The 19,168-nt window shown below is 46.6% G+C and overlaps 1 protein-coding gene across 3 annotated transcripts in view; it reads left to right on the forward strand.

The window, feature by feature from the left end:
* The window catches only part of LOC116979221 (short transient receptor potential channel 5-like), a 76,953-nt gene that overhangs the window by 1,411 nt on the left and 56,374 nt on the right, over positions 1-19,168 (forward strand). For 2 of the 3 annotated variants that reach the window (XM_033030794.1, XM_033030796.1), the window contains exon 2: positions 18,665-19,064. In XM_033030794.1, coding sequence (XP_032886685.1) covers positions 18,687-19,064 — 378 coding nt within the window. In that variant the 5' untranslated portion in view covers positions 18,665-18,686. Of the gene's footprint in view, positions 1-6,821; positions 6,980-18,664; positions 19,065-19,168 lie in introns of those variants that run through there. The other variant, XM_033030795.1, reaches the window with a different exon arrangement.

The following is a 19,168-nucleotide window of genomic DNA, read 5'->3' on the forward strand; positions in this document are numbered from 1 at the left end:
ACAAACACATATGTATACACACACATGTATACACACAAACACACACACACAAACACATATGTATACACACACATGTATACACACATGTGCACACACACATATGTATGCCCACACACACGTATATACACATGTACACACACACAAACACATATGTATACACACATATGCACACACAAACACATATGTATACACACACATGTATACACACAAACACACAAACACATATGTATACACACACATGTATACACACATGTGCACACACACATATGTATGCCCACACACACGTATATACACATGTACACACACACAAACACATATGTATACACACACCTGTACACACACAAACACACACACACACAAACACATATGTATACACACACACATGTATACACACATGTACACACACACACACATATGTGTATACCCACACACATATACACACACATATGTATACCCACACATATACATGTATACCCACATGTACACACACCCACACACACACACACACACACACACACACACACTAACACATATGTACACACACGTATACACACACACGTATACACACACACACACACACACACACACACACACACACACACACACACAACTTGATTACTTGATTAGTACGGGTGTCAGGGGTTATGGGGAGGGCAGGAGACTGGGGTTGAGAGGGAGAGATAGATCAGCCATGACTGAATGGCGGAGAAGACTCAATGGGGCAAATGGCCCAATTCTGCTCCTATCACTTATGAATTTATGAACCTCCGCACTTATTAAATTAGAACATACAGCACAAGAACAGGCCCTTCGGCCCACAATGCCTGTGCCGAACATGATGCTAAGAGCAATGGTAGACAGATACAAAATGCTGGAGTAACTCAGCGAGACAGGCAGCATCTCTGGAGAGAAGGAATGGGTTACATTTCAGGACCCTTCTTCAGACTGACCCACACAATGCCAACAGCAACTCATATCAGTCTGCATATAATCCATATCCACCCCATTCCCTGCTTATCAACGTGCTCATCCCAAGAATCCCTTTAAAATGCCACTGGGCATCTGCAATTTGTTGATGATCAGTGGGGCATACAATTGAGTTTAGAAGGATGAGAGGGAATCTCATTGAAACATATAAGATTGTAAAGGGCTTGGACACACTAGAGGCAGGAAACATGTTCCCGATATTGGGGGAGTCCAGAACTAGGGGCCACACTTTAAGAATAAGGAGTAAGCCATTTAGAACGGAGACGAGGAAACACTTTTTCTCACAGATAGTGGTGAGTCTGTGGAATTCTCTGCCTCAGAGGGCGGTGGAGGCAGGTTCTCTGGATGCTTTCAAGAGAGAGCTAGACAGGGCTCTTAAAAATAGCGGAGTCGGGGGATATGGGGGGGAAAGGCAGGAACGGGGTACTGATTGGGGATGATCAGCCATGATCACATTGAATGGCGGTGCTGGCTCGAAGGGCCGAATGGCCTACTCCTGCACCTATTGTCTATTGTCTGTTGTCTAATTCTCCTGTGAACTCATCCGATTTCCCACCACGAGAAAGCTAGACTACGATCGCACCATCCAGCCTGTCGTTCATAGAGCGTGGAAACAGGCCCTTCGGCCCGACTTGTCCAGACTTGCCAACATGTCCCAGCTACACTAGTCCCGCGTTTGGTCCATATCCCTCCAAACCTGTCCTATCCACATTATGTGTCCAAGTCAATGTATCAACTTTTTTTTTTTTTTAACTGGTGCGATGAAACTGCTGGGATATTTGAGTCCGAACCGTTTGTGTGAGTGAGGCGAGTCCCCCAGAGGGGGAAAGGCAGGGCTCAGATTTGTCTTTAAACTGGAGGGCAGCGCCAGTGAGACCAAGCAAGGCTGTGCTGCCGATGTTGAAAGATGAAAGACCATGAATATTTGCCTAACCTTTGATGACGCTGAAGGGCTATTATTACATCGCAGTCAATATCAATGTACTCTGCTTGGGCAAGCGGCCAGATGCGCGGACACAGCTGTACACCGCGAGTAGAGATGCTACTAGATCATACACCACCGCCACGCACTTCATCGGCAATTATTTCAGCAAGATTTGTTTCAGCCGCGCAAGCAAACGCCGCCGAGCCACTGGGTGGAGCAACTTTCTTGTTGTTGGCGAAGGTAGACACAACAAGGTGGGGTAACTCAAAAAAGGGCCGGCCAGCATCTCTGGAGGGAAGGAATAGGGTCGAGACCCTTCTTCAGACACGAAATGTCACCCCATTCCTTCTCTCCAGAGATGCTGACCTGTCCCGCTGAGTTACTCCAGCTTTTTGTCTCTAATCTTCGGTGTAAACCAGCATCTGCAGTTCCTTCCCTCACAATAGACAATAGACAGTAGGTGCAGGAGTAGGCCATTCGGCCCTTCGAGCCAGCACCGCCATTCAATGTGATCATGGCTGATCATCCCCAATCAGTACCCCGTTCCTGCCTTCTCCCCATATCCCCTGACTCTGCTATTTTTAAGAGCCCTATCTAGCTCTCTCTTGAAAGTATCCAGAGAACCTGCATCCACTGCCCTCTGAGGCAGAGAATTCCACAGACTCACCACTCTCTGTGAGAAAAAGTATTTCCTCGTATCCGTTCTAAATGGCTTACTCAAGTTCACAACGTTGTTTTTATTCCTGTGCGCTTGTAAGTAATTGTTGTCTCCTTTGGGATGGTGGGATGGGGGGATGGGGGGGTGGGGTGGGGGGGGGGGGGGGGGGGTTAAACTACAAAGTGTAGGCTAAGGGCGAGGAGATGGGGGGGTTTGTGAAACGCTATCAGTCCTGACCGCTCAAGACAGTGGCTGTTCTATTGTCACAGAGTGATACAGTGTGGAAACAGGCCCTTCAGCCCAACTTGCCCACACCGGCCAACGTGTCCCACCTGCCTGCATTTAGCCCACATCCCTCCAAACCTGTTCTAACCATGTACCTGTCCAAATGCTTCTTAAATGTTGCAATAGTCCCTGCCTCGCCTACCTCCTCTGGCAGCACGTTCCATACACCCACCACCAGCTAGAGAGCAATCCTGGCCCACCATCTAGCTCATTGGAGAGCTTAGATCTGTAATCTTTAAATCTATTTTAATTAGGCATATTTATAAAATATAATATAATAATATATAATAATAATATAATAATAATATATTATATGCTAAAATGTGTTTTGTGTGTTCCGTTGCTTTTTATTTGCATGACTGACTTGGCAAATGAAATTCCACGTATGTCCTCCAAAACATACTTGGCTAATAAAGTATTATTGTGATTGTGATTGTGATATAATACATGTATTTGTATTTAAATGTAGAGATCTGTGATCCGGATTTACTAGGCTTTATCTTGCACTAAACGTTATTCCCTTTATCCTGCATCTGTATACTGTGGACGGCTTGATTGTAATCATGTGTAATCCTTCCGCTGACTGGATAGCAAGCAACAAAAAACGTTTCACTGTGCATGTGACAAGAATAAACCCAACTAAACTCCATGTGGGTAGGGTGGAGAGTCAGATCCTTTAGGAAATGTTAAAAGACCAGCATAGAAACATAGAAAATAGGTGCAGGAGGAGGCCATTTGCCCCTTCGTGCCATTCATTGTGATCATCAATAACCTGTGCCTGCCTTCTCCCCATATCCCTTGATTCCTTGACAAAAGGGCAAAAGTGAGAGGGGAAAAGTTTAAAGGCCGCGTGCAGGACACGTTTTATTTACACAGAGAATGGTGGACACCTGGAAATACACCAAGGGTGGTGGTGGAGGCAGATACTTACTTACTTACTGCTTATTGTGCCTCCTGGCATGTAGGGCAGCAACGAAGGTCCTCCACTCAGTAGGGTTGATTCCTTCAGTTGCTGTTATATTAAATATTAAAATATGTGTTTTACGAGGCAGGGTTGTTAGCCCCTGTGCTCAACCCCCAACCTGGAGGACCAGTAGATCGCTCTTCCCCTCGCCTCTACCCTTCCACCTGTCCAGCATGGGAGACCCTAACAGGAGACGAATCTCCCGCTGGCATCGCTCTAGGGGTCACTGAGACACACAAGCCCCCCGACCACGACAAGGTTGCAACCCAACGGGGATGGAGGCAGATACAATAGAGTGATTTTAGTGGCTTTTCGATAGGCACATGGATATGGAGGGAATGGAGGGATATGGATGACGTGCAGGCAGAGGAGGTTAGATTGGCTTGGTGTCATGTTTAGCACAGACATGGTGGGCTGAAGGGCCTGTTCTGAGCTGTGCTGTTCTATGCTCTATATTCACAAGTCCAAGATGGCCCCCAGCCCAGGCGACTACTAGCGTGGTGGCCACAGTAACAGATCTACAATCACATATGACAATCGCTCCACACTCTTAAAACTCCATCCCTACAGCAGGGGTCGGCAACCTACGGCCCCCGGGCCAAATGCGGCCCGTAACCCGAAATCATCCGGCCCGCAGGTGGATTTTTTTCCCCCCGTAATCATCCACCCGCCATCGAGCGGGGCCGAGCGCGGAGCCCTGGCTGTACCGCATCCCGCACAAAGCCGCCAGCATGGCCGCGCACTTTTTGTGAACACGTGATGTGATGTGATGCTGCCATCCGGGGCGGGATCCATGCGTACACGTGATAGATGTGGCCCGCCATCCGCTCACAGGCGTGCGTCCCGGCCCCTATACAGGACAAGGTTGCCCACCCCTGCCCTACAGGGTACACCCTGAATGGCTCGATTGTAATCATGTACTGTCTTTCCGCTGACTGGATAGCACGCAACAAAAGCTTTTCACTGTACCTCGGTACACGCAACAATAAACTAAACTGAGACTGAACTGAGGAGGCATTTCTTGATACTGAAATCAACGATTTGTTACCAACCAAGGCTTATTAACTTCTGGGCACTGAATTAATTTAAATAGCTGCATGAGATAACGGGAACATTGGTAAATTGGTTTCCAGAAAAATGAAATAAAAAACAGCCATTTAAATATACCTTGTGAAATTAATAAAATACCAGTTGAGTATTAGAAAAATATTACAGTGTGAAATGATTTCTGTCATTCATAGAGTTACAAGTGTGGAAACAAGCCCTTCGGCCCAACTCACCCATTCTGTCCAAGAGTGTAGGAAGGAACTGCAGGTGTTGGTTTATCCTGAAGATAAACACAAAATGCTGGAGTAACTCAGCGGGACAGGCCGCATCTCTGGAGAAAATAAATGGTTGGCGTTTCAGGTCGAGACCCTTTCTCAGGGTCCGAAATGTCAGCTATGCCTTTTCTCCAGAGATGCTGCCTGACCCGCTGAGTTACTCCAGCATTTTCCGTCTATCATTCTGACCAAGATTTCTATCTGAGCTAGCCCTGCATTTGCCCTACACTGCTTTAAACATTTCTATCCATGAACCTGTCCAAATATCTTCTAAACAAAGTAAATTAAGAATAAGGGGTAGGCCATTCAGAACGGAGATGAGGAAAAACCTTTTCACCCAGAGGGTTGTGAATCTGTGGAATTCTCTGCCTCAGAAGGCAGTGGAAGCCAATTCTCTGTATGCTCTCAAGAGAGAGTTCGAAAGAGCTCTTAAAGATAGCTGTCAGTGGATATGGGGAGAAGGCAGGGACAGGGTACCGATTGTGGATGATCAGCCATGATCACAGTGAATGAAGGGCCGAATGACCTACTCCTGCACCTATTGTCTATTGTCTATTGTAATTGTGGTCTCCTCTACATCTTCCTCTGCTAGGTTGTTCATCGGCCCACCTCCCTCTATGTTGAATATGTGTCCCTAATGTCCCCACCCACCTTAAGTCTTTGCCTGCCGGTTTTAGACTTCCCAGGGAAAAAAGACTGTGATCGTCCACATAAGGTGTGCACCTCATTATTTTAGATACCTCTAGTTTAGTTTAGTTTAGTGTAGAGAAATAGTGCGAAAACAGGCCCTTCGGCCCACCGAGTCTGTGCCGAACAGCGATCTCTTTCTTCCATTCACCCAGGACAATTTACAATTTTACCAAACTAAGTAACCTACAAACCTGTTCGTCTTTGGAGTGTGGGAGGAAACCGGAGCACCCGGAGAAAACCCACGCAGGTCACGGGGAGAACGTACAAACATCCCCATTGTGTGTAAGATAGTGTTAGTGTGCGGGGGTTGCTGGTCGGCGCGGACTCGGTGGACTGAAAGGCCTGTTTCCTCGCTGTATCTCTACACTAAACTAAACTAAATTTATTATTGCCCGACATAAGAAAAATCCCTGATTAAGTACGTAATGCATAGATACGGCCCAATGAGCCCAGTTTAGTTTAGTTTAGAGATACAGCGCGGAAACAGGCCCTTCCACCCATCGAGTCCGCTCTGACCAGCGATCCCCGCACATTAACACTACCCTACACACACTAGGAACAATTTACACTTATCCAAAGTATACAAACCCAAACCAATGAACGTACAAACCTGTACGTCTTTGGAGTGTGAGAGAAAAACAAAGATCTCGGAGAAAACCCACGCAGGTCCCGGGGAGAACGTACAAACTCCATACCGACAGCACCCGTAGTTGGGATCGAACCCGGGTCTCTGGTGCTGCAAGCGCTGTAAGGCAGCAACTCTACCGCTGCACCACCGTGCCAGTCGCAGTTGGCCATAGGGGCCCGTTGCAGCCGTCACCACCGTCCCGATCGTCCCACGAACCGTCGACCCTCCCCTCGCCCGGACACCTTCAACCCTCGTGCACCAGGGGGCACCTCCCGCAGCCGAGCTTGAGGGCGTGGAAGGTAAGACCCCCCCCCCCTGTTCCTTCTTACCGTCCCTTTGTCCAGCGACTGTCGCCGACTACCTCCACCATCCTCTCAGGGTCCCGGTCCTCGGGAGCGAGAGGGGACGATCCTCGGACCAGGCGCCCGTTGCTCAGCAAGCAGTGCGTGGAATTCTGGCTAAAGGTTGTTACAGACACACCCCGACCACTCCTTCTTCACCCCTCTCCCATCATGCAAAAGTAAGCAAGTAAGTTTATTGGCCAAGTATTCACATACAAGGAATTTGCCTTGGTGCTCCGCCCACAAGTAACAACATGACATACAGGACATAAAGGTACAGAAGTGTGAAAACGCACACCTCCAGATTCAGGGACAGTTTCTTCCCTGCTGTTATCAGGCAACTGAATCATCCTACCACAAACAGCGAGCAGTCCTGAACTACTATCTACCTCATTGGTGAATCTCAGACTATCCCTGATCGGACTTTACCTGGCGCTAAACGTTATTCCCTTTATCATGTATCTGCACACTGCGAATGGCTCGATTGTAATCATGGTGGTGGGAGTGGCGGCGCCTAACGGCAGCGGCTCGACTACAGTCGTCTGTCTTTTTTTATTTTTTGTCTTGTTAAATGTATGTCTTGAGTTAGTTTTTATTATTTTTTTTAGCTGTGTATATGTGGGGGGTGGTGGGGGGGCTGTGGGGGAAACCGTTTTAAATCTCTTCCCTGTGCGGGGACCCGACTATTCCCTGTCGGGTCTCGGATGTCGTTGGGCCTAACATCGTGGAGCCGGCGGCGACCTCCGGCCGGGACTAACCTGAGGGCTCCAGCTGCAGAGCCTGCGGAACTGACATCGCGGAGCTGGCCAACTTCGGAGCGGGAAGAGCTGTGGTGGCGTGCGGCTGCGACCCGACTTTTGGGGTTCGGAGGCACCGGCCGCAGACCCGGTGGACGGGAACATCGGGAGCTCGCAGGTCCCTGGTGGGAGACCGCTTTTCCGAGCTCCGCAACGGCGACTTCTCCCGCTGGAATCGCGGGTTTAAGGACATGGAGCCGGGGCCTAACATCGCCCGGCGCGGCTTAAACGGCCTCAGGACTTACCATCGCCCGCCGGGGGAATTAACATCGGAGCTCCAGTTCGCCTCGACACTGCAGTTGGACTGCTGGACCACGGGAGAAGGAACAAAGGGAAGAGATAAAGACTTTGCCTTCCATCACAGTGAGGAGATGTTGGAGACTCACTGTGATGGATGTTTATGTAAACTGTGTTAAGTGTGGGTCTTGGATTGTTTTGTAATGTAAAAAACTGTAGAAATGATATTTCGTTCAAACCCAGGTTTGAATGACAATAAATAGCATTCTATTCTATTCTATCCTATTCTATTCTATGTATTGACTTTCCGCTGGTTGGTTAGCACGCAACAAAAGCTTTTCACTGTGCCTCGGTACACGTGACAATAAACTAGACTGTAACTGAGCAAGGGGAATTGGGGGCAATAAGGTGAGTGATAGTGAGGTCGGGAACTAACAATGGAGAGAGGAAAGAATAACAGTTTTCCAAAGCAGCTAATGGCAAGCATTAGTCACCAGTTCATAAATGTTGAGTAAAGTGTGTTCATTTTAACCGCAGCCCATTACGGAAACTGGCAAAGTAAAAGGTCAATAACTCTTTACTGGAACGAGAGACGGAAATTAAAATCACAACGAAAGGACGTTCCTTTGGGAAGACGAGGAGGAATTTCTTTCGTCAGTGGGGGGCGAATCTGTAGAATTCATTGCTACAGACGGCAGTGGAGGCCAGGTCAATGGATATTTTTACAGCGGAGATTGACCCATTCTTGATTAATACGGGTGTCTGAGGTTATGGGGAGAAACATAGAAACATAGAAACATAGAAAATAGGTGCAGGAGTAGGCCATTCGGCCCTTCGAACCTGCACCGCCATTGAATATGATCATGGCTGATCATCCAACTCGGTATCCTGTACCTGCCTTCTCTCCATACCCCCTGATCCCTTTAGCCACAAGGGCCACATCTAACTCCCTCTTAAATATAGCCAATGAACTGGCCTCAACTACCTTCTGTGGCAGAGAGTTCCAGAGATTCACCACTCTCTGTGTGAAAAATGTTTTTCTCATCTCGGTCCTAAAGGATTTCCCCTTTATCCTTAAACTGTGACCCCTTGTCGTGGACTTCCCCAACATCGGGAACAATCTTCCTGCATCTAGCCTGTCCAACCCCTTAAGAATTTTGTAAGTTTCTATAAGATCCCCCCTCAATCTTCTAAATTCTAGCGAGTACAAGCCGAGTCTATCCAGTCTTTCTTCATATGAAAGTCCTGACATCCCAGGAATCAGTCTGGTGAACCTTCTCTGTACTCCCTCTATGGCAAGAATGACTTTCCTCAGATTTGGAGACCAAAACTGTGCGCAATACTCCAGGTGAGGTCTCACCAAGACCCTGTACAACTGCAGTAGAACCTCCCTGCTCCTATACTCAAATCCTTTTGCTATGAATGCTAACATACCATTTGCTTTTTTCACTGCCTGCTGCACCTGCATGCCTACTTTCAATGACTGGTGTACGATGACACCCAAGGCAGGAGAATGGGGTTGAGAGGGAGAGATAGATCAGCCATGATTGAATGGTGGAGTGGACTTGAAGGGCCGGATGATCTAATTCTGCTCCTATCATTTACGACCTTGTGGATTCATTTTTTCAGCTTACATTTCAGGCTCCAAATCTTGGACCCGTTAGTCATTTCCTTCAGCTCTATGTGAAACGGAACGATTATATTGAGTGCACATATCCACATGTATGTTACATTGAAAGAATGTGACTGTTTTGAAATCATAGGATGGGTTTTGCTGGTGTAAAGACCACTTGGGGATAGACAGAAAATGGTGGAGTAACTCAGCGGGGCAGGCAGCATCTCTGGAGAGAAGGAATGGGTGACGTGACTGATGAAGGGCCTCGACCCGAAACGTCACTCATTCCTTCTCTCCAGAGATGCTGCCTGTCCCGCTGAGTTACTCCAGCATTTTGTATCTATCTTCGCTTTAAACCAGAGCCTGCAGTTCCTTCCGCTTGAGGTTCAGAGGTGTTTGATCAATCTTAGCATTTGTGTGGAGGGAACATTTGCATAACATTCAAATAAGATGTTAAATGCATGTAAATGCATGCAAATCAGACTCTGTGCATCCTGTCATTTTCCTGTCATTTTGGTCGTGGAATCATCTGCTTGCTGAACTCGTGTCGAGTGTGGCTTTAAAAGGGTGGCTCAGATATAGAGACTGACAGTCACAGAGCACAAAGCAGGCCTTTCAGTTCATCACCTCCATACCAACCAAGGTGCCCCATCTAAGCTTAATCCCATCTGCCCGCATTTGGTCCATATCCCTCCAAAGTTTTCCAACTTCGAAATGCTTTAAAGTACCTGCCTCAACTACCTCCTCTGGTATCTCATTCCAACAAAGGTCTTTGGGACCCTATAACTAGAGTCATAGAGTAATATGACACGGAAACAGGCCCTTTGGCCCGACTAGCCCATGCCGAACAAGATGCCCCATCTACACTGGTCCCACCTGCCTGCATTTGGCCCATATCCCCCTAAACCTTCCTACCGATGTACCTGTCCAAATGCTTTAAATGCTGTTTTATTATCTGCTCCAACTACCTCCTATGACCGCTCGTTCCATACACCCACCACCCTCTGAGTGAAAAGTTGGGAGGTCATGCTGCAGTTGTATAAGACGTTGGTGAGACCGCATTTAGAATATTGTGTTCAATTCTGGGCACCATGTTATAGGAAACATATTGTCAAGCTTGAAAGGGTTCAGAAAAGATTTACGAGGATGTTGCCAGGACTAGAGGGTGTGAGCTATAGGGAGAGGTTGAGTAGGCTGGGTCTCTATTCCATGGAGCGTAGGAGGATGAGGGGAGATCTTATAGAGGTGTACAAAATCATGAGAGGAATAGATCGGGTAGATGCACAGAATCTTTTGCCCAGAGTAGGAATCGGGGACCAGAGGACGCAAGTTCAAGGTGAAGGGGAAAAAATGTAATAGGAATCCGAGGGGTAACTTTTTCACACAGAGGGTGGTGGGTGTATGGAACAAGCTGCCAGGGGAGGTAGTTGAGGCTGGGACTATCCCATTGTTTAAGAAACAGTTAGACAGGTACATGGATAGGACAGGTTTGGAGGGATATGGACCAAGTGCAGGCAAGTGGGACTAGGGTAGCTGGGTCATTGTTGGCTGGTGTGGGCAAGTTGGACCGAAGGGCTTGTTTCCACACTGTATTAATCTATGACTCTATGACTCAGGTTCCTATTAAATCTTTCCCCCCTCTCCTTAAAGCGATGTCCTCTGGTTCATGATTCTCCAACACTGGGTAAAAGACTCTGTGCCTCCACCCTATCTATTGCCCTCATTATTTTGTTCATGTCCATAAGATCACCCCTCGTAAGGTCGTAAGGAATTGAATTAGGCCATTCGGCCCCTCAAGTCTACTCCGCCATTCAATCATGGCTGATCTATCTCTCCCTCTCAACCCTCTCAACCCCATCTCAACATCTGTGTTGAAGAAACTCTTAAGCATTGCTTATAAAATAGTTTTTATTTTTTTACCCCCGAATCTAAATATTTTGATGTTATTTTATATTTTAATACATTTGTCTTATGATTGTTGCTATCTTTTGTCCCATTCTCTTCTCACTTTGCAAAACAGATGCTACAACAATGGAATCTCCCACCAATTGTTATGTATGTGTGGGCTGTGGTTTGGTTAACTTTTGTCTACAGAATCAGCAGAAATCCAATTATAATGAAAATATTTATGAATGTTGAACAGAACACGCAAATATGTGAAAGAAAATGTTATATTGCATTTGAAAACTACCTCAGAAGGCTGTGGAGGCAGTCAATAGATATTTTTAAGAAGGAACTGCAGATACTGGAAAATCGAAGGTACACAAAAAAGCTGGAGAAACTCAGCGGGTGCAGCCACCCGCCATCAGTCTGAAGTAGGGTTTCGGCCCGAAACGTTGCCTATTTCCTTAGCTCCATAGATGCTGCTGCACCCGCTGAGTTTTAAGGTGGTGATTGACAGATTCTTGATTAGTATGGTTGTCAGGGGTTATGGGGAGAAGGCAGGAGAATGGGGTTGAGAGGGAAAGATAGATAGCTCAGCCATGATTGAATGGCGGAGTAGACTTGATGGGCCGAATGGCCCAGTTCTGCAACAAGAACTTATGAGAACTATCCCTTTCAGCTCAAGTGACAAGGGGGCCGTTTGTCACCTACAGGATCCCTCACCAGTTGGCCAAAAAACAGGTGGCACGGTGGCGCAGCGGTAGAGTTTTGCCTAGCAGCGCCAGAGACCCAGGTTCAATCCTGACCTCGGGTGCTATCTATGTGAAGTTTGTACGTTCTCCCTAGGTTTCCTCCAGGAGCTCTGGTTTCCTCCTACGTTCCAAAGACGTGTAGGTTTGTAGGTTAATTGGCTTCTAGGAAATACCCCTAATATGTAAGATGGGTAAGTGGAATAACATAAACAGATGTACGGGTGATCGATGGTTGACGTGGACCCTGTGGACCGAAGAATCCACGCTGATACTCTAAACTAAAGTAAACTAAACTAAACTAAACTATTGATTGAGTTTCCATGGTATCTAACGGAGGTATTTCATGATAAAAATGAGATGACCATAAGACATAAAAGCTGAATTAGGCCATTCAGCCCATCAAGTCGTTAGAATTTAGGAGATTGAGGGGGGATCTTATAGAAACGTACAAAATTCTTAAGGGGTTCGACAGGCTAGTTGCGGGAAGATTGTTCCCGATGTTGGGGAAGTCCAGAACTAGGGGTCACAGTTTAAGGATAAGGGGGAAATCTTTTAGGACCGAGATGAGAAAATCATTTTTTACACAGAGAGTGGTGAATCTCTGGAATTCTCTGCCACAGAAGGTAGTTGAGGCCAGTTCATTGGCTATATTTAAGAGGGAGTTAGATGTGGCCCTTGTGGCTAAAGGGATCAGGGGGTATGGAGAGAAGGCAGGAACAGGATACTGAGTTGGATGATCAGCCATGATCATATTGAATGGCGGTGCAGGCTCGAAGGGCCGAATGGCCTACTCCTGCACCTATTTTCTATGTTTCTATGTTTCTATCTAAGTCTGTTCTGCCATTCAATCATGACTAATCTATTTTTTGCCTCTCAACCCCATTCTCCTGCCTTCTCCCCGTAACCATTGGAACCCTTAAAGCCCTGTCCCACGGTACGAGTTCATTCCAAGAGTTCTCCCGAGTTTGCCCTGATTTGAACTCGGAAATTTACGGTAATGGCCACTCGTCGGTACTCGGGGCTCTCGTGGACATTTTTCATCATGTTGAAAAATCTTCACGAGTCTTCCCGTGCTTACCTGCCGTTAGCGAGTCTTCCCGAGTACCTGCCGTTAGCGCTAAGAGACGTCCCCGAGCTCCGACATACCCGCTACGTTCATTCTCCGTGCTGACCACGAGTTTGATTTTTTTAAAACTCGGGAGAGCTCTTGGAATGAACTCGTACCGTGGGACAGGGCTTTTACTAATCAAGGACCTATCAATCAGACCTTCAGTTTGAAGAAGGGCCCCAACCCGAAACGTCACCCATCCATTTTCTCCAGTGATGCTGCCTGACCTGCTGAGTTACTCCAGCACTTTGTGTCTATCTTTTGTATAAACGAGCATCTGCAGTTCCTTGCGTAGGAAACAACTGCAGATGCTGGTTTACACCGAAAATGGACACAAAATGCTGGAGTAACTCAGCGGGACAAGCAGCATCACCGGAGAGAAGGAATGGGGGACATTTCGGGTCTGAAGGAGGTTCTCAACCCGAAACGTCACCCATTCTTTCTATCTAGAGACGCTGCCTGTCCCGCTGAGTTACTCCAGCATTTTGTATCCGTCTGCAGTTCTTTGTTTCCACATTAGTTCTGCTTCTCATTCCGCAAGAGTTCTTCCAGAACTTTCCATTTGTGCTTCAGCATGCTGGTGCGACTTTTGAGATCAAAGGCAGCCTTAGCTTTCACAGAGTTGTTGATTTTTTTCTGTCAGTCATGAGGTTATATAAAAAGTGCTCTCGAATTTTCTTTTCACAGCTTTGGTCTTGTCCCAGCCTTTACTGGCAGCTTTCCGTCTGAGTAATTTTGAGGTGTTGGAAATGTCAGGATCAGGTGAAGTGAACGCAATTGTTTGGTTTAGTTTAGTGTAGATATACCGCACGGAAACAGGCCCTTCGGCCCACCGAGTCCGCACCGACCAGCGATCCCCGCACACTAACACTATCCTACACGCACACGCTAGGGGCAATGTTTACATTTACACCAAGCCAATTAACCAACAAACCTGTACGTCTTTGGAGTGTGTGAGGGAAACGAAGACCTCGGAGAAAACCCACGCAGGTCACGGGGAGAACGAGCAAACTCCGTACAAACAGCACCTGTAGTCAGCATCGAACCTGGGTCTCTGGCGCTGTGAGGCAGCAACTCTACCGCTGCGCCACAGTGCTGCTGAATAATCTGTTGATGACAGATCATAAGCTGGATATGATGATATAATCTTCATCAAACAGTTGGATTATATTGGGAGAATGTCTTGTGGAACTTCACTGATGTATTAAATCAAGTCAAGTTTATTCGTCACGTACACATACGAGATGTGCAGTGAAATGAAAAGTGGCAATGCTCGCGGACTTGTGCAAACTACAAACAGAATGGAACAGAATCACATATTCTTGTACATATTAAATATTGTGGGCGGAAGGAAAAAGGGAAAAAAACCCCAGCAATTTAAAGAAAAACAGTTGAATGGTCCAGTAAAGTTAGTCCCTGGTGAGATAGGAGTTTACAGTCCGAATGGCCTCTGGGAAGAGACTCCTTCTCAACCTCTCCGTTCTCACAGCATGGCAACGGAGGCGTTTGCCTGACCATAGCAGCTGGAACAGTCCGTTGCTGGGGTGGAAGGGGTCTCCCATGATCTTGTTGGCTCTAGAGTTGCACCTCCTGATGTATAGTTCCTGCAGAGGGGCGAGTGAAGTTCCCATAGTGCGTTCGGCCGAACGTACCACTCTCTGCAGAGCCTTCTTGTCCTGGGCAGAGCAGTTCCCAAACCAAATTGTAATATTTCCAGACAAGATGCTTTATTTTATATAATTAATATGCTTAGATTACCAGGGATAAACGACTAGTATGTTTTGCTTTGATCTGTCCTTTCCACACCTTACATGCTCTTTGTACTTTTCCATATCTTTAATTTCTTTAAATCCATCTGGGAAAATTGTGAAGGAACAAAGGATGACCAGGTGTGGGGGGACTGCCCTGAGGCGGGGGAGGGGGGGAGGGGAGGTGTGGGGAGTGGGGGAGAACAAAGGTGGACCTGACGCAGCCGTGCTTTGTAACTTTTTCAGTGCCCTTTACGTGGCCACTATTTGCATACCATGCGTGTGCACGCAAAGTGTTTCACACTGTGACTTGTCACATGTGACAATAAAGGATTCAATTCATTCATTCGATTCAGGAGAAATGTCTTTGCCAAAGAGTAGTGAAAATGTTCATCTTGCTGCCTCAGGGAGTAATTAAAGTGAAGGTTACAGATGCAATTAGAAAGAGCTAGACGAGGACTTTAAGGAGAAAATCAAGCACAATAATACTAAGTATAAGAGTGTAAGATAGTAGAAAGATAAAGAAAGCAAAGGCGATGCTGGCATTTATTTCGAGAGGGGGTTGTATACCAAAACAGAGATGTAATGTTGTGGCTCTATAAGGTATTGGTCAGGCCACATTTGGAATATTGTGAGCAATTTTGGCCACCATATCTGAGGAAGGATGTGCTGGCTGTGGAGAGGGTCCAGAGGAGGTTTACGAGAATGATCCCAGGGATGATTGGGTTAACGTATGATGAGCGTTTGTCGGCACTGGGCCTGTACTCGCTGGAGTTTAGAAGAATGAGGAGGGACCTCATTGAAACAGTTAGACAGGTACATGGATAGGACAGGTTTAGAGGGATATGGACCAAACACAGGCAGGTGGGACTAGTGTCGATGGGACATGTTGGTCGGTGTGGGAAAGTTTCCACATTGTATGACTCTGTGACTCTAGGCAAAAGACTCTGTGCGAATATCTGATCTATTCCTCTCATGGTTTTGTACATCTTTATAAGATCACCCCTCATCCTCTTGCGCTCCAAGGAATAAAGTCCCTGTCAATGTCAATCCATTGGGAAGAGACATGTGTTGCATTGAATAGAATTGAATTGAATACATTTTAGTAGCCAAGTGTGTGTATAGTACATACAAGGAATTTGCCTTAATGCTTTGCTCGCAAGTAACAAGATGATATAGTTCAAGTTCAAGTTCAAGTGAGTTTATTGTCATGTGTCCCTGTATAGGACAATGAAATTCTTGCTTTGCTTAAGCACACAGAAAAATAGTAGGCATTTACTACAAAACAGATAAATGTGTCCATATACCATGATATAAATATATACACACATTAATAAATAAACTGGTAAAGTGCAAATAACAGAAAGTGGTTATTAATAATCAGAGTTTTGTCCGAGCCAGGTTTAATAGCCTGATGGCTGTGGGGAAGTAGCTATTCCTGAACCTGGTTGTTGCAGTCTTCAGGCTCCTGTACCTTCTACCAGAAGGTAGCAGGGAGATGAGTGTGTGGCCAGGATGGTGTGGGTCTTTGATGATACTGCCAGCCTTTTTGAGGCAGCGACTGCGATAAATCCCCTCGATGGAAGGAAGGTCAGAGCCGATGATGGACTGGGCAGTGTTTACTACTTTTTGTAGCCTTTTCCTCTCCAGGGCGCTCAAATTGCCGAACCAAGCCACGATGCAACCGGTCAGTATGCTCTCGACTGTGCACCTGTAGAAGTTAGAGAGAGTCTTCCTTGACAATCCGACTCTCCGTAATCTTCTCAGGAGGTGGAGGCACTGATGAGCTTTTTTGATAATTGCGTTAGTGTTCTCGGACCAGGAAAGACGCCCAAGAATTTGAAGTTCTTGACCCTTTCAACCATATATGATATAAATGGGGCTGTGGGTCCCCCTCCTACTCCTTCCAAAGCCCACAATCAGTTCCTTGGTTTTGCTGGTGTTGAGGGCCAGGTTATTGCGCTGGCACCATATGGACAGTTGCTCGATCTCTCTTCTATATTCTGACTCATCCCCATCAGTGATACGCCCCACAATAGTGGTGTCGTCAGCGAACTTGATGATGGAGTTCGCACTGTGGTTCGCTACGCAGTCATGGGTATAGAGTGAGTACAGCAGGGGGCTGAGCACGCAGCCTTGAGGTGCTCCCGTGCTGATTGTTATCGAGGCTGACCAATACGAACAGACTGTGGTCTGTGGATGAGGAAGTCGAGGATCCAGTTGCAGAGGGATGCGCAGAGACCCAGTTCTGCGAGTTTGGTAACCAGTTTGGAGGGGATGATTGTGTTAAATGCCGAGCTGTAATCAATGAATAACAGCCTGACATATGAGTTTTTGTTGTCCAAGTGGTCCAGTGCGGAGTGGAGGGCCAGCGAGATCCACTAGGTAACAACTACATATACATTAGGTACACTAGATATACACTAGGTACCTAGGTAACAACATGATATACAGGAGAACAACATGATATACAGTAGACAATTAAAAATTAAAAATTAAAATATTTTAAAAATTAAATAGAAACATAGAAGCATAGAAAATAGGTGCAAGAGTAGGCCATTCGGCCCTTCGAGCCTGCACCGCCGATACTGTATACTGCATACACCACTGTATCTGGAGCTTTGAGCCATAGTTTCCCTTTCCTCTTTGCCGTCGAGACGACAGAATTACTGTTGCATTCTTTCATCTGTCAAGATGTCTGGCTGCCTTGTTTTGTCTGTGCTCGGTTACAACTCTGCAAAATCAATAATTAAAACCTCCCTTTGCTTGAAGAAACAACATTTCAGTTACAGCTGATTTAAGGTGATACAGAAATCTACAAATCTCCGAGCTTGATGTAACTGGTCACTAACATGTCAGAGCTCCTGCCAGATGTGCTTGAGTTAACGTTGACCCGACAAGATTAATTCAAACATGCACCATTCAGTGGACATCTATCTCATTGAAACATAGAAACATAGAAAATAGGTGCAGGAGTAGACCATTCGGTCCTTCGAGCCTGCACCGCCATTCAATATGATCATGGCTGATCATCCAACTCAGTATCCCATCCCTGCCTTCTCTCCATACCACATGATCCCTTTAGCCACAAGGGCCACATCTAACTCCCTCTTAAATATAACCAATGAACTGGCCTCAACTACCTTCTGTGGCAGAGAATTCCACAGATTCACCACTCTCTGTGTAAAAAATGATTTTCTCATCTCGGTCCTAAAAGACTTCCCTCTTATCCTTAAACTGTGACCCCTAGTTCTGGACTTCCCCAACATCGGGAATAATCTTCCTGCATCTAGCCTGTCCAACCCCTTAAGAATTTTGTAAGTTTCTATAAGATCCCCCCTCAATCTCCCCCCTCAATCTTCTCTCCTCTCCATGGACTTCATATACCTGGTCTAAGGAAGGATCTCGATCCCAAATTTCACCCGCTCCTTCTCGCCAGATGCTGCTTTATACCGAGGATAGACATAAAATGCTGGAGTGACTCGGCAGGGCAGGCAGCATCTCTGGAGAGATGCAATTCCTTCTATCCAGATTCTGTCCCACTGTGCTACTCCAGCATTTTGTGAATATCTCCTTCACAGTAAATCAGCAGGCTCTGCTCTTTCAACGAAAGTTGCTTTCAATTGCCACAAAGAGTGGATTTTGAATTAGTTGTGGTCGAAAAGCTAAACTTCTGCAATTCTCTCCCTCTCTCACTCTCTCTGTGTCTCATTTTAAACACAGGATCCATGTAGAGCAATGAACAATGGCCCAGCTGTACTACAAAAAAGCCAACTATTCCCCGTACATAGACCGCATCCCGCTGCAGATTGTCCGTGCGGAGACTGAGCTGTCACTGGTGGAGAAGGCTTACCTCAACGCCGTGGAGAAGGGCGACTACGCCAGTGTGAAGCAGGGTCTGGAGGAAGCCGAGTTCTACTTCAACATCAACATCAACTGCACCGACCCGCTGGGACGTAGCGCGCTGCTCATCGCCATTGAGAATGAAAACCTAGAGATCATGGAGCTGCTCCTAAGCTTCTGCGTGTATGTGGGAGATGCCCTGCTCTACGCAATACGGAAGGAGGTTGTTGGGGCGGTCGAACTCCTGCTGCATCATAGGAAGCCACGTGGAGAGAAACAGGTAATTCATTCACTTGATATTTGCCAAGACCCTACAATGGTCAACGGTCATTGGTCATTGGTCAATAGGCAATAGTCAATGGTCAATGGTCAATGGGCAATGGT

The sequence above is a fragment of the Amblyraja radiata genome, chromosome 12 (assembly GCF_010909765.2).
Source record: "Amblyraja radiata isolate CabotCenter1 chromosome 12, sAmbRad1.1.pri, whole genome shotgun sequence".
NCBI lineage: Eukaryota > Metazoa > Chordata > Chondrichthyes > Rajiformes > Rajidae > Amblyraja > Amblyraja radiata.